This window comes from Elephas maximus, chromosome 25 (genome assembly GCF_024166365.1).
Source record: "Elephas maximus indicus isolate mEleMax1 chromosome 25, mEleMax1 primary haplotype, whole genome shotgun sequence".
Classification (NCBI taxonomy): domain Eukaryota; kingdom Metazoa; phylum Chordata; class Mammalia; order Proboscidea; family Elephantidae; genus Elephas; species Elephas maximus.
In genome coordinates, this window is record NC_064843.1 from 17,902,001 (window position 1) to 17,916,932 (window position 14,932).

The following is a 14,932-nucleotide window of genomic DNA, read 5'->3' on the forward strand; positions in this document are numbered from 1 at the left end:
TCAAGGAAGGTGCTGAAATATCTGCATTTTTACCGGAAGCACTTCAATAGAATTTCAAAGGCAACTCCCACAAGCAACATAACCTGTTGTTTACAACTCGGCAGATTGTTTGAGGCCAAACAGGAAATTTAACACATGTCAGCATACATAGGAAGTCAAGAAACAGAAAATTAGAAGTTTCAAATCAGTGAGGGAAATATGGGTTCATGATGAGGTCACTGGGTTCATTTGCAAAAGAATTGGTTTAAAGGCCCTGCTTAACACATTGGTTGGGTGTCCTAGGGCAAAATAAGTGTACCTTACGGGTCCTCTGTTACCTCATCTGGCAAATGGGGATACTTGGAACCCTGGTGGTTCAGTGGCTAAGAGCTCGGCTGCTAACCAAAAAGTCAGCAATTTGAATCCACCAGCCCCTTGGAAATCCTATGGAGCAGTTCTACTCTGTCCTATAGGGTACCTATTAGTTGGAATCGACTCAACAGCAATGGGTTTTGTTTTGTTTTTAGGGGCACTGGTGGTACAGTGGTTAAGCACTCTGGATGCTAACTGAAAGGTTGGCATACCAGCTGCTCCGCGGAAGAAAGATGTGGCTTCCATAAAGATTACAGTTTTGGAGACCTTATGGGGTAGTTCTAGTCAGTGCTATAGGGTCACTGAGTCCAAATCCACTCAGGTTTGTTTTTTTGTTTATTTATTTGGTTCATAGTGGTCAGATCATGAGAATGCTTAGTCTGTTTCTAAACCATTGCTGTTTCTTTTTGACTGACAATGTACACTATCCTAGTCTGATAGACTGTCTCAATCCTGAATCAGATAGCTTCTGGTTCAATCAGGTGTGACTGAGGGAGGAGATTATGTGGGTCAGAAGGCAGAAGGCCTTTAAACTAGAAGGTGACCTGGGCGTTTTGCAGATTATAAACCAGGGGGCATCCATGCACTGGCCTCTAACCATTGTTGATTGCTTGCTTTAAAAATATATATATATATATGCAAAAGAAAGGCCTAGTGGGTAATTTTTAAGGTGGATTTTCTACATACCTCTTTTAAGATAAGGTCCTGTTAGCAATTGAATGTTTCAACAGGGGTCACCCCATTATCTGTGATTCTCAAATCCAGGTGTTAACCACATCCCTATCACCAGCAAACGCCCCAGGAAATTCAAATGCCTGTGATTGGACTTCACAATTGAAATGGGGCAACCCTACTGGTTCCAGGCCCTTGGTATTGGGAGGCTCACTTTAGTACGTCAAAGACCTGTGTTTGGCTACACCCGTGTTTCTGATCTCGTATTGATAATTTAAATTCAGATGTAAATGCTATATCACCTAACACCTTTGCTTGCTTCCCTCTTTGGTCACTTGTTTGGTCACTGAGCTGTTTATGGATTCTGCACCCATAATGTGTTCATTAAAAAATAACCAAACCCGTTGCTGTCGAATCGATTCCAACTCATAGCGACCCCATGTGACAGAGTAGAACTGCCGCATAGCGTCTCCTAGGCAGTAATCCTTACAGAAGCAGATTGCTGCTAGGTGGGTTTGAACTGCCAACCTTGAACTGCCAACCTTAAACTGCCAAGCATTTAATCACTGCACCACCAGGGCTCCTGTTAATTGAAGACCATCAGGTCAATTCTGACTCAGCGACCCTATAGGACAGAGTAGAACTGCCTCATAGGGTTTCTAAGGAGCAGCTGGTGGGTTTGAACTGCCGACCTTTTGGTTAGCTGCCAAGCTCTTAACCACTGCACCACCAGGGCCCCTGTTCTTTGAAAGGGGAAGGTATTTTTCCAGTAGAAAAAGCACTTGCTGCTTGTGGAATAATCTAGGTTCTGTCAAGTCCTTCAGTCCTGTTCTCTGTTTCCAAACAAAATCATTAAGCACTTCAAACAAGGAGAGCTCATTTCTGTTAAAGGAAAGAAAATGAGTTGGTTTTCAAAGTTCTCGAATCATCCAATAGGCCTAAAGAAGCAATTGCTTTGGTCAAGGATGGCTGTCTAGGCATTTCTGCTCTTGGCATCCATGAAAACTCACAGTACATTTTGGCCTAAAAAAAATAGAGAACCATTTTGGATCTTTATCATTTTGCTGTCACCAATTCCAACTATTTCTAAATATCAAAAGAAAAATAGAGCATTAGGTAAACTAGGTCAAAATGAGGATCAGGAAGTAAAATTTAGCTCTCAAATAAAAGCGGGCCTCACAATGGAGGTGTTAAGATAAGGCCTTCCAAATGTGTTTGAAAGAAGCACCAGGCTCTGCATTTTAAAGCTTAAAGTTTGTTTGAGAGTGACCTTTCTGACCGAAGAATGAACATCCCAAATGTGGCTTGGGTTTCTTCCCCTCAGTTCTCCCTATCACTTCCCCAACCTTTAGTAAACAACCTATTGTTTTTAAAGTAAAGAAGAACTAAATTGAAAGGAATGTTGTCGGGTGCTGTCAAGTGGGTTCTGGCTCATAGTGTTCTCACGTGACAGTAAAACTGCCCCATAGGGTTTGCTTGGCTGTAATCTTTATAGGAGGAACCCTGGTTGGTGGCTTGAACCCACCAACCAATCTTCGACATTCAGGAGAAAGATGTGGTTGTCTGCTTCCATGAAGATTTACAGCCTTGGAAACCCCATGAAGCAATTCCACTCTGTCCTGTAGGGTTGCTATGAGTCAGAATTGGCTTGAGGGCTATGGGTTTGTTTTTTTTTTAATCTTTGGGATTCCGCAAGCCGATATTTTTTTTTTTTTTAAATAGAAAATAGGAGGGAGCTGCTTAAAGTTGTCAGCTTCTTAATTTTACCAACTAAGGGTGATTAACAGCAACGAAAAAACAAACATCATTTTCACACGATGCTGTTTTGTAATCCGCTTGGCATACTGCACTCTCTAAAATGTTTACTGGTTTATTTTCTGTCTACGCTGTTAAAACACAATATTTAAAAAAGAAAATCCTGACTCATACAAATATAATATGAACGTGCATCAGAGATTTCATTAACAGATTTCCAACTGGGTCAAAAGAGAATGAAAAGAACTCCCAAGCTGCAGGCAATCAGAAATGCAGAAATAAATGTACAAATAGAAAACGATAAAAATCTACAGGACAATAATCAATTGCATTCCACTGGGGTGGGGTGGGGGGGGATTACTTTGCATTTCTATGGACAAGAATAATTTGCATTGCTATCTGTTTTCTACAGTTTACCAAGCTTGGCTGCTAATCTAAAGATGGGCCCTTTGAATCCACCAGCTGCTTCTTGGAAACCCTGTGGGGCAGTTCTCCTCTGTCCTATAGGGTCGCTATGACAGGAATGGGTTTGGTTTTGTTTTGGCTTAGGACGTCATACTTGGTAAAGTAGAAACCAAGTAGAGAGCAGATCAACAATAAAGAGGAAGTTCCTAAAAGAGAAGGATTGACACAGTGGTTGCAACAATGAGCTCAAATATTAACTATGATTGTGAGGATGGCACAGGACTGGACAGCGTTTTGTTCTGTTGTACATAGGGTCACTATGAGTTGGAAGCAACTCAAAGCACCTAACAACAACAAAATAGCTCAAAGGCAATGAAAGGCACAGGTAACCTGGAAGGGTGTGTTAGGTTTTTCCCATTTGAAAGTCTTTTGCAACCTTTGCTAGTATGTTATCTCCATGAATCATGGGCTGTGTCCATTTTGTCAACTGTAACCCAGTGCCTGGAACATAGTAGGTACTCATGACAACTATTTGAACACATGGACCTTCTGTGGATTTCCCTAAACTTCCTAGTACCCTTTTTGGAGGTAAAAACAGAGTATAATTCCGAGTACAATACCACCAAACTAGTGTTAAATCCTAGCTAGTTGCCTGTGGAAAGCTCTTAACCAAAGACCTCCTTCTATCCAAAAAGAGTGGATTGAATTAGTGTTAGAGATAAAGTTTTACTAGAGCCTTTACACAACTTTACTGTGTCTGTGTGTGTGTGTGTATGAGAGAGAGAGAGACTTTGCCCCTCAGGGGACATTTAGCAATGTCACAACAGGGAGAAGGAGGCTGCTAATGGATAGAGGCCAGGGATGCAGCTAAGCAGCCTACAAGGCATAGTACAGCCTCCACCGCAAGAATTACCCAGCTCCAAGTGTCAACATCGGTGAGGTTGAGAAACCCTGCTCTGGGGAATACATAGAGCCTTCATTCAGAAAGAAGGTTCCAGGCACAAAGAGACTTCATTTTTTCCCTCTCCAGCCTGAGCTTACCTGCTGTCGTTGTTAGTTGCTGCGGATTCAGACTCATGGTGACCCTGTGTGTTACACAGTAGAACTACTCCATAGGGTTTCCTTGGCTGTAATCTTTATGAAGCAGATTGACTGGCCTTTCTTCCGTGGCATCTCCAGGTGGGTTTGCACCACCAACATTTTGACTAATAGTCAAGCACTTAATTTGCGCCAAAATTTGGAGTTCCTGTCTTCCCTGCCTCCCCATCTGACATCACTGCTGGTGCCCTTGACTCCTTGCCCGCTCACCACCAGCACCTTCCTTAAAGGCAGAGCTGAACAAAAGCAGTCAGCTTGGCGATCTATGAAAATAAGTCTTCACAGTGACAGAGCACTGTACTGAGAGTCTCAAGGTATTTTCTGGCCAGCCCTGCCATCTGTTGGCGAGGTCAGGTAACCAGTCTGGGCCTCAGTTCCTCTGATTTCTGGAAAGCAGAGGCAGGACTAGAGTGGCTTATCTCCTGTAGACCAGGCCGCCCCCCAGGCGTCTGAAGTCAGCTGTTGGGGCCAGGGCTGTTGGGTAGGGAGGGCTGTCATGGGCCACTGGAGAGGGCTGACTCTTAGCAGAAACACGGGGCGGACCGTTTCTGGGACCACAGAAAGAATGCAGGGCTGGCCAGGCAGAGGGGCGCTGTGACCCTTCTCAGTGGGGGCCCAGGATGACCACCCACATCTCACACCATCGCTGGCCCTGTGACTCTCCCAGACCTTGGTGTTAACTCCCATTGGCCCCAGGGACCTCTCCCCGTCCCACGCAGGCATCATGCCTTGTTCCCTGGGAGATTGCCTCACTGGAAGGGATTCTTTTAAAAATGTGTTTTTTTCCTTTGGATTATAAAAGTGCACGAGAGAAGATTTGTAATATGTAATAGCAATAAAAACCACCTATGATTTCCTCCACTTGTTTTTACAAGAAATGTTATATTTCAGAGTTTAATAGGGGACTCTGGGGCGGGGGGAGTGGCTATAAAAATATATGTAGCAAAACGTTTGCCATTTCAACATTCTTTGCGTGTCATGTTGTGAAACCACCACTAGAATCCATTTCCAAATTTTTCCATCGTCCTTAACAAAATAGGAAACCCTGGTGGCGTAGTGGTTAAGAGCTACAGCTGCTAACCAGAAGGTCAGCAGTTCAAATCCACCAGGTGCTCCGTGGAAACCCTGTGGGGCAGTTCTACTCTGTCCAGTAAGGTTGCTTTGAGTTGAAATTGACTTGACGGCAGTGGGTTTGGTTTTTTTGGTTTTATCAAAATAATAGGGGACTCTTTGGGTTTTAAAATTTTTTAATTTAAATAAAAATGCTTTAAAAGCAATGTGTGTTATTTTAAAAGCAACTTGAGGGCAGTGGATTTGTTTGTGTTTTGGTACTATCTGCTCAGTATTTCTGTAAATCTAAAACTGTACTAAAAAAAAAAAAGTGTATTCACCCTTCAGCCCAAGATTAGACAGGTCTATAGGACCAACGATAACGTGCATGAGGGACGTGCTTCATAGTTCAATCATGTACATGAGACTAATGGGCACACCAGCCCAAACGCAAAGAAGGCAGGAAGGGACAGGAAAACTGGACAATGGAAACAGGGAAGCTGGGGTGGAGAAGGAGAGAGTGTTGTCATTGTGAGGTTGGCAACCAATGTCACGAAACAATTTGTGTATTCACCGTTTACTGAGAAACTAATTTGCTATGTAGACTTTCACCTAAATAATAATAAAAAAAAGCTTAGTAATTATTAAAAAAAAAATCCACCTGGAATCTTTTTTTCCAGAGACAACCACTGATAATACTAAGGTGTTTTCTTTAATTAGGCAAAAACAATAGGCATCATAGCAGTAGTAATAGCTAATCTCAGCTGAGTATTTACCATGAGACATTGTACTAAGGGCTTTACAGGTATCCATTCAACCCGTTGCCAGTACATAGATTCTGACTCAAAGCGACCCTATAGGACTGAGAAAAACTGCCCCATAGGGTTTCCAAGGCTGTAATCTTTACAGAAGGAGACTGCCTCATCATTCTCCCATGGAGCAGCTGATGGGTTCAAACCACCAGCCTTTCAGTTAGTAGCTGAGCGCTTAACCACTGTGCCACCAGAGCTCCTTCATATGTCCATTACTGCACAGAATCCTTCCAACAACCCTATAATAATGACCCTTATAGAGTATTTTCTCTGTGTCAGGTATTAACTCATTTAATTCTTGCAACAATTCTGTGAGGCCAGTGCTATTATTATCCCTGTTTTACAGACTAGGAAAACAGGCTGAGCAGAGTTTGGCGACTTGCCTTGGGTTCCACAGCTAGGATCTCAGATGAGCAAGCCACTATTGTTACCCCATGTTTTAGAAAATATGGCTTGCTCTGATGAGGTGGCCTCAGGCGGGCTCCACAGGGGCCAGAGGGAGCTTGACGCTACTAGGAATCAGGACTGGTAGGTGCCTGGAAATGTCATGATATAACTGTGGTTTAATTGGTCACAGGAGGCTTTTTTTCCTGCCTTCTGGAGCACAAAAGACCAGGCCTTGTACCCAGCCTAGCCTCTTCCTAACTGCATGGTTTTGTGCAGGCTGCTTAGACACTCTGAACTTCTATTTCCTCACCTGTGAAATGGGTTTGAAGGAGCCCTGGTGGCACAGTGGTTAAGTGCTTGGCTGCTAAGTGAAAGGTCAGTGGGAGATGTGGCAGCCTGCTTCTGTAAAGATTACAGCCTTGGGAACCCCATGGGGCAACTCTACTCTGTGCTATAGGGTTGCTATGAGTCAGAATCAACTTGAGGGCAATGGATTTGGTTCGGTTTTTAGAAAATGGGTTTGATAATGTATACTTACCTGGCAGGGCTGTTGGGAGGATTAAAGGTGGAACTCCACATACGTCGTAGGTGCTTGATTAAAAACAATAGCTCACTTTTATTAAACACCAACTGTGTTGGCATACTGGGCTAAAAGTTGCAATTACTCTCTAACTGAAACCCTGTGTGGCGGTGGAGTGGAGAGAAGGGTATGGGGTTTGCAGCTGATCTGAGGTGGGGTGGAGTTTGGGAGGGGACATCCAAGGGAACAGGTGGGAGAGGGCGGGGCCTGCTCTGATGCCATAATGGTAGGTCATGTGTTTACCTTTCATCCACTCAACAAGCAGGTATTGAGTGCCAACTGTGAGCCAAGCCATGGGCCAAGTGCTGTCCTAGACACAGGGGAGAGAGCACAACAAACCAGACCAGGTCTGTTAGCCAAAGAATGCTATTTTCCCACCAAATTGTCAAGTCAGGAACCTCTGTGACATGCTTCCCTTCTTGAGGAACCTCACTGGGACATGAGATAAGTCACACTGCTTGGTTTGGGGTCTTTCTAAAGGTCCTCCTAGCTCCCCCTTCCTCCACCCAGGGCCCCAGACACTGAGGTCTTTGGTGGCAGACATCTACACTCCCTGTGAAGTATTATTAGGTGTAACTATTTTTACTTTATTATAAAGTTTAGTTACAGTAGATAACATTGTATTATAGTTTGAGGCTATTTAATTACATGTTGACTCCTCCCTTCCTTCCTTCCACCTTTTCTTCTGACATGACTTATTTATTTTTCTGTTCTCAAAACTTGTGTCTGGCTTTGGAAACTGGTGAGCCCTAGGCCCTGTGTGGGAGAGCTATGGAGTGAGGAGTGGGGAGTGGAGAGGACAGGGCTGTGAGGGTGAAGGTGGGGGTGTGAGTGGGTTCATGTGTAAGTGATGTGAGGGTGGTTGGGGTGTCTGGGTGAAGGAAGTGAGTGTGCATGAGATTGTGAATCACAGTGAAAGATGGTGGCTCTGTGACTGAGTGTGAGACTGCATGTGTCCGAAGGACTGAGAAGGTTGTTGGGGGGTGAGCATGAGAATGAAGGTGTGTATTTGTGTGTGTGTGTGTGATAGGGAGGGACGGAGAGTGAGAGAGCCAGAAAGCTGAGTGAGGCCCAGATGATGCTGGTTTAAGGGAGGGACAGCATTTGTGAGAAATAAGTGTGGCTGTGATCTATGGGGGCATGTGTGTGTAAAGCCCGAGAGCCACGGTGGGTGAATTGAGGGTGACAATTGGGGAGCGAGTGTGACTAGGTGCGTGTGTGCACAGTGCCGTTGTGGTTGTTTCTGACGCTGGTGGGAGAATGAGTGTGATGGGGTGAGCGTGGCAGGGTGTGTGTGAGTGAAAGTTGGTGAAGAGTGAGCGTGGGAGAGGGTGGATGTGGTCGTGATAGGGCTAGGACGTCAGGGGGTGTGTGTGTGTGCAGGTGTGCGTGTGTGATTGTGCATGTCGGGTGCTGGCAGAGGACTGCAGTGCAGGGTGCGCGTGCGCACGGCGCGGGGCCGGGCGGGGGGCGCGTGGCCGGTGGGCGCGCGTGGGGGGCGCGCGGCGCGGCCGGGGGCGGGGACTCTGCGGCGGCGCGGACACGGCTCGCGCCCCCGTGGCAGCCGCGGCGCAGCTCGGGCCCATGGTGCGGCCGTGTCCGTCGGTCGGGCCGCGCGGGCGGCTCCGCGCGTGGCCCGGCGCTCGCGAGCTCGCCCCATCGCTGCGGGCCCGGCCCGCCCGCTGCCGCCGCCTCCTCCCCAGGGGCGGCGCGGCGCCGGCGGGCGGCGGCGCGGAGGCCGGACCGGGCGGCGGCCCAGGCTGCGGCGGCGGCGCGGGGGGCGCGGCGGCCAAGGCGGGCGGCGGCGCGGACATGACGGACAACATCCCGCTGCAGCCGGTGCGCCAGAAGAAGCGGATGGACAGCAGGCCGCGCTCCGGGTGGGTGAGCGGGCCCCGGCCGGGTCCCCCGGTTGGCGCCACGGAGCCGGGCGCTCGGGCCTGACAGATCGGCCGCGGGGCCACCCGGCGCCATGGAGCCTGGCCGGCGAGGAGCGCGGGGCGGGCCCTCCTCGGCCACAGCCCCGGCCACAGCCCCGGCCCGGCCCGGCCCGCTCCCGACCAGTCGGGGCTGACCCCCTTTCCCGTAGGAACCCCGAGAAGCCGGGCTGCTCCGGCGCTACCCACAGGCGAGGGGAATTAGGCTCAGCTCGGCCTCTGCGCCGCTTATTGTTTCGGGATTACTGCTCGTGGATTTGGTCACTAGCAAATCCAGCTCCGCCCGACATAGATAGGCTCAGCTGATTTGGGGGGAGGACGACCTGCCTCGGGGTCCCCCATCAGCGCCTCAGGACGCTGCACTGCGACCACCTGCGCTCCGGGTGGCCGCTTTCCCCACCCGGTCTTGGGAGGGCCCGAACCGGCAGCCCAGGGGGTGGGAGGGGCGCTGGCGGGACGATTGGTGACAATCCTCTCCCTTCCATTTGGGGGAAAGAGCTTGCGGGTAGGCGTTGCCACCTGCTGTGCGCTCCCCCCAGCGGCAGACTGTGGACAACCGAGGCGTGGGTGTGCCCTCACTTGGAGAGAGGGGGTGGGTGGATATCTTGCGCCCAGCCGTCTTCCTGTTCGGAGGCTGGCAGTGACCTGTTGAGGCTTTGAGGGGCTGTGGCATCGCCAGCAGCAGACTAATCTGGGGTTGGGGGGAGGGGTGGTTAAAATGCAGATTCCCTGGCCGCGCCTTAGACCCATCAGTTAGAGTTATTGAGGGGGAGGGTGGGACCTGCGGATGTGCGTTTTCACACACTGCCCAGGTGAGGCTGACGTCCACTGAAGGGTGAGAACGACAGCTGGGCGGGGCCTGCGCCTCCGACCCGCCCTTCCCCTGAGCGTCGGCTCTGGGCACTTCCCGGTGGCTGCCCCTTACCGCCCCACCGGTTACTTGGAACAGGAGATGCAAGGGGGTGAGGATGGCGAAATCCAGAGTGGCTTCACCAGGTATCAGTGGAATAAAAAAAAAAAAGGGATGATGCCAGCTGCCATTTTCTAGGGGTTTTGTCTCCGGCTTCCTAGACTCTTCCGGTGAGGCGGTCCTGTTTGATGTTGTTTAAGAAAGAGGAGGAGGGGGGAACTCAGTGAGGGAATAACAGCAGAACGGAGGCTGAAATTCACAGTAGTGCCTTCGCTGTTCTCTTGTGTCTTAATCCTGACTACTCAGGGCCAAAGAATGGTGACAGTTAACAGGAATACTTTCCCTGGAAAGGTGCCTGCCATATAGTACACCCTCAACAAATATGTTAATGAATTCACATGATCGATGGACACTAAAGCCCTGCAGTTATTAGTTCATGCCACAAACAATTTCGAAATGCTTACTGTGTACAGGGGCCATGCCAGGTGATGGGAATACAAAGATGAATTTAAAACAAGCCCTGTCCAACAGGTGTGTGTGGGTGTGGGGGGAATCCCAACCTTGGCTGTACATTGCATTCACCTGGGGAGCTTAAACAACTACCACTCTCCGGTCCCTTTCCAGACCAGTGATATATCTCTGAGGGTAGGGTCTGGGTGTCAAGATATATATTTTAAAAACTCAGATGATCTTATTATGCAGTCATCATTGACAACCTCTAATTTAGTGGGTGAGAGACAAACCAAATAATTATTAACAAGTAATAATTACCATGATAGAATTATGCAGGGCTAATAATAAGAAGCTAGCTCAGAGGAAGTGGTGCAGATTAAAAAAAAAAAAAGCATAGGGTTTCTGTTGGGATGGAGGTCACACCCCCGTCTAGGGTTTGTCAACTTTGGAGCTAATCTATCTCCTGAGCAGTGTCACAGATTCAGATCCAAGGCATTTGCATATATGTTGTATTCAGTCTTCATTTTTAGGAGTAGCAAGGTCAAGGTGGAGATCCTGGTGTTTGAAAACTGTATTTAGATGCACAGAGAGATGGGTGGGCTTCCTGAAACATAATAAGGGGCCAACCGTTACAAAAAGACATCATGTTTGGTAAAGTAGAGGGTCAGTGAAAACGAGGAAAACCCTCAATGAGGCGGACTGACACAGTAGCTGCAACAATGGGCTCAAACATACCACGGTTGTGAGGGTGATGCAGGACTTGGCACCAGTTCAGTCTGTTACACGTGAGGCCACCTCAACTGCATCTGACAATAAAGGAGAAGAAACTGTGTAGTCGGTCAGGCTCTCTGCGGGGCACTTGAGCCCTATTTAATCCCTGCGACAACCATATGAGTTCTGGGGGTTCATTTTACCCTACTTTCTAGATAGGGAAACCAAGACTCAGTGATGTTAAATCATTTATTCAAGGTCATAGAACTAGTGAGAACCCCCATCTGCTCATCATACCCAGTGCTCTCAGCAGTAAGGCCGGAGATGGCTGGAGGGTTTTGTGGTAAAAAACCCAAATCCTGGGTGCCACGTGCCCCAGGGAACAGAGTGTAATGAACTCTGGGGTCAGTCAGCATGTGTTGCCAAGGCGTGCAGCTCATTGGGGAAAGCCGGTGGCCCCAAAGCCCTTGAGAAAGTTACCACATCCTGATGTTGAGAAAACCATTGAAATGGTTTAGTTAGGCAACAAGACTTTCACCCTACATTGCTGGAAACTGTCATCTGACGTCATGTGCTTTGCTTCTGGTGAAATGCCAGGGATGCAGGAGTCAAGAAGCTGGGTCCCAGCCCTGCCTCCAGCATGTACTAGCTTTGTGACCTTGGGAAAATTACTTTATCTCTCTGGGTCTCAGTTTCTTCATCTGTAAATGGAAATAACAATAATTATTCCTATCTTATAGAGTTGTTTGGAGGCTTAATCCATGTAAGGGTTAGAACAGTAAGTAAGTGCTTAGTAAGCCTTAGCTGTTTCCTGGGAGCTGAGATTTGCTATTGGGGTAGGGTGGGGGGTCTTCAGAGTGCTCCTTTGAGAGGAGGTGGCCCTTGCGATGAGAAGTTAGAAATATCATGAACTTCATGGCTCACTCTTGATGAAATTTGGGAAAATGTGTAAGTATATACTAACGTTCCATCAGGTGACGCATGATGGTGTGATCTTGTAGAAAGGGCTGGGAGCTTGAGCTCCAGCTGACCTGAGACTTCGCCTTGTCTTAATAATAATTCTGCGTTTTGTGGCTAAAGTGAACAAGGATGCTTTGATGTTTAATATATTTAGCCTTGGGGAACTAGGAACTTCTGGTTATGAACTGGGTTGAGAAAGAAAAGCTGAATTATTTAGGTACATACTCTACCACAAGTTTTTTTTCGTTTGTTCTTAATAGCTTAGTTGAGGTAAAATTTATGTGCCATAAAATACATCCATTGTAAGTGTACAATTCATTGATTTTTTAAGTAAATTGATAGTTGTGCAGCCACTACCACAATCCCATTTTCAAACATTTCCATCACCCCAGAAAGTTCCCTCATGCCTCTTTGCAGTTAATCCCTGCTCTCACCCCATCCCCAGGCAGTCACTGCTCTTTCTGTTTCTATAGGTTTGCTTTTTCTGAACATTTCATGTAAATAATACAATATGTGACCTTTTGTGTCTGGCTTCTTTCACTTAGATAATGTTTTTGAAGTTCCTTTTTATTGTTCAATAGAATTCCATGGTATAGATACACTGCATTTTGTTTATCCATTCACCGTGGTGGAATTTGGATTGTTGCTACCTGTTTTAAATAACAATGCTGTGAACATTCACAGACAAGTCTTGACTGTGTGGACATATGTTTTCCTTTCTCTTGCCTACCATGAGTTTTTGGGACCTGGTTTGTTAGTCTTTCCCGAATCTTCCGTAGCAGCCCTGTGGGTTCTCCCACCTCATCTTCCTCTATCCAGCCATTAAAATGTTGGAGTTGCTCAATATTTGGCTGTAGACTCCCTACCCCGCTTCTCTGATCCCTCCATGGGTGAGCACATCCATGTCCATGGTGTCAGTGACCAGGGACTGAAACTCTTCTGCCCTCCTGACTCTTCTTCCTCTCAACGTGGCAAAAACTAAACTCCTGGTCTTGCCCCCACAATGACCCTGATCTTCCTCCAGGGTTGCTCAGTTCAGAGAGAGGGAGTCCCATCTGTTTAGTGGCAGAATCTTGAAACTCGGCCATCATCCAGGATATCGCCTTTTCCCACACCTCCTGTTGCTAATCCGTCGCCAGGACCTCTTCATTTTGCCTCCTGAATCTGTAATCTGTCCACATTTCCCTCAACACTGCAACCACACCAGTCATCGTTGTCATCATTATTGTCACTGCTTGTCTTCTTGCATTCATGTTATTGACCGACCAACAGGGTCTCCACCTTGTGTCCACAGCAGATGTGGCCAGATGTTGATCTAACCAGGAAAATTTTCTGCTTGAGACCGTCCGGTGCCTTCCCATTGCCATGAGTGGTCTGGTCCTGTGCTGACCAGTATGGTGGCCAGTATCCCCACATGACTATTTAAACTCAAATGTAAGTAACATAATTAAAGTGAAATAAAATTAAAAATTCATTTCCTCAGTGGCGCTAGCCATGTTTCAGTACCCGATGTCCACATGTGACCAGTGGTGACTGTGTTGGACAGTACAGATGCAGAGCATTTCCATCATCACAGAAAGTTCTGCCAGCGGCTCTGCTCTCAGCCCCCACCTGCTTCTGTCCTCACTGTAACATACACTGGTCCCTCCCTCATCCAGCCACATGCCCTTCACTTAGTGTCCCCTCCTCCGAGGCTCCCTCCTGGTGCAGGGCCTTTGTGCACCCTGCTCTCTGCCTGGAATACTCTTCCCTCCCCCTTTTACCCAGTTAATGCTTATTTTTCCATTAAGCCTTCTCTGCGATGTTCCTGACTAGAGATCAGATCCCACTCTTGGAGCCTCTTAGAGCACCCAGCCTTCTTCTTTCTCACACAACTGCAGTTCCATATGTGTGTGTGGCTGGGAGCACCAGGCGGTTTGGGACAGTGACATCTGAATCACCAGGACACAGGGTCTGGCACCACTACACAGGGCCAGGCACCTGACTCCTTTGTGAGAGAAAGCAGAACTGAAGCCACTCTCCAGATTAAATTATTAAAGAAGGATAGTAAAAGCTCTGCTCCTAGGAATCAAGAGAGGAGAACCTTTTCTCGGTGGTCCAGGCAGAAGTCTGTCATACATGCTCCAACTGCCACTTAGCTGATCTGATCGCGTCTTCCTGGCTCAGAGTCTTTGCAGGTCTATGGAACCAAGTCTGTCATGTCTTCACCATACGCTTGGAGAGCTGTGGAGGGGTGGATGCCTGAGGAACTTGGGGAGTGGGAGTGCCGGGAGCAGGGAAGGGATGCTTGCGAGCAATCAGAAGGCAAACCTGGGCTGCTTAGCGGCTTAGCCGCCTTTTTCTCTCTCCCTGCACTGAGGGGCGTCAGGTGGTGGGCGAGCATGTGTTAATTTTCATCTTGAAATATGAGAGCCATATCACAGTGAAATTTTGTTTTTTGCTGGAATTATGAGAAAATTTTGGAATGATATACCAAGAAGCCATGCATTTCATGGAAAAGAGTCAAATAATATGAAGTCTGGATTGTTCAGAGATTACAGCACAGATGGTGTGGTCAGCGAATAGTGGTTCTCAAAGTTGTCCACCTCCTAATCCCTGGGATGTATGAATATGTTCTTACATGGCAAAAGGGACTTTGGAGATCTGATTTAAATGAAGAATCTTGAGATGGGGCGATTGATTACCCTGGATTATCCAGGTGGGCTCCATGTAATCACAACGAACCTTAGTATAAGGAGGAGGGAAGAGAGACCTAGAGAAGGAGATGCGATGATGGTAGCAGGGGTTGTAGGCAGATGCTTGAATATGCTATGTTGCTGGCTTGAAGATGGGAGATGGGACCACAAACCAG

At 47.6% G+C, this 14,932-nt stretch overlaps 1 protein-coding gene across 2 annotated transcripts in view; it reads left to right on the plus strand.

Moving 5' to 3' along the window:
- The first annotated feature begins 8,855 nt into the window (after positions 1-8,855).
- ATP9A (ATPase phospholipid transporting 9A (putative)) overlaps positions 8,856-14,932 on the plus strand; it is a 148,650-nt gene continuing 142,573 nt past the window's right edge. Inside the window, exon 1 of one of the 2 annotated variants that reach the window (XM_049868746.1) lies at positions 8,856-8,990. In XM_049868746.1, coding sequence (XP_049724703.1) covers positions 8,923-8,990 — 68 coding nt within the window. In that variant the 5' untranslated portion in view covers positions 8,856-8,922. Of the gene's footprint in view, positions 8,991-9,821; positions 10,044-14,932 lie in introns of those variants that run through there. The other variant, XM_049868748.1, reaches the window with a different exon arrangement.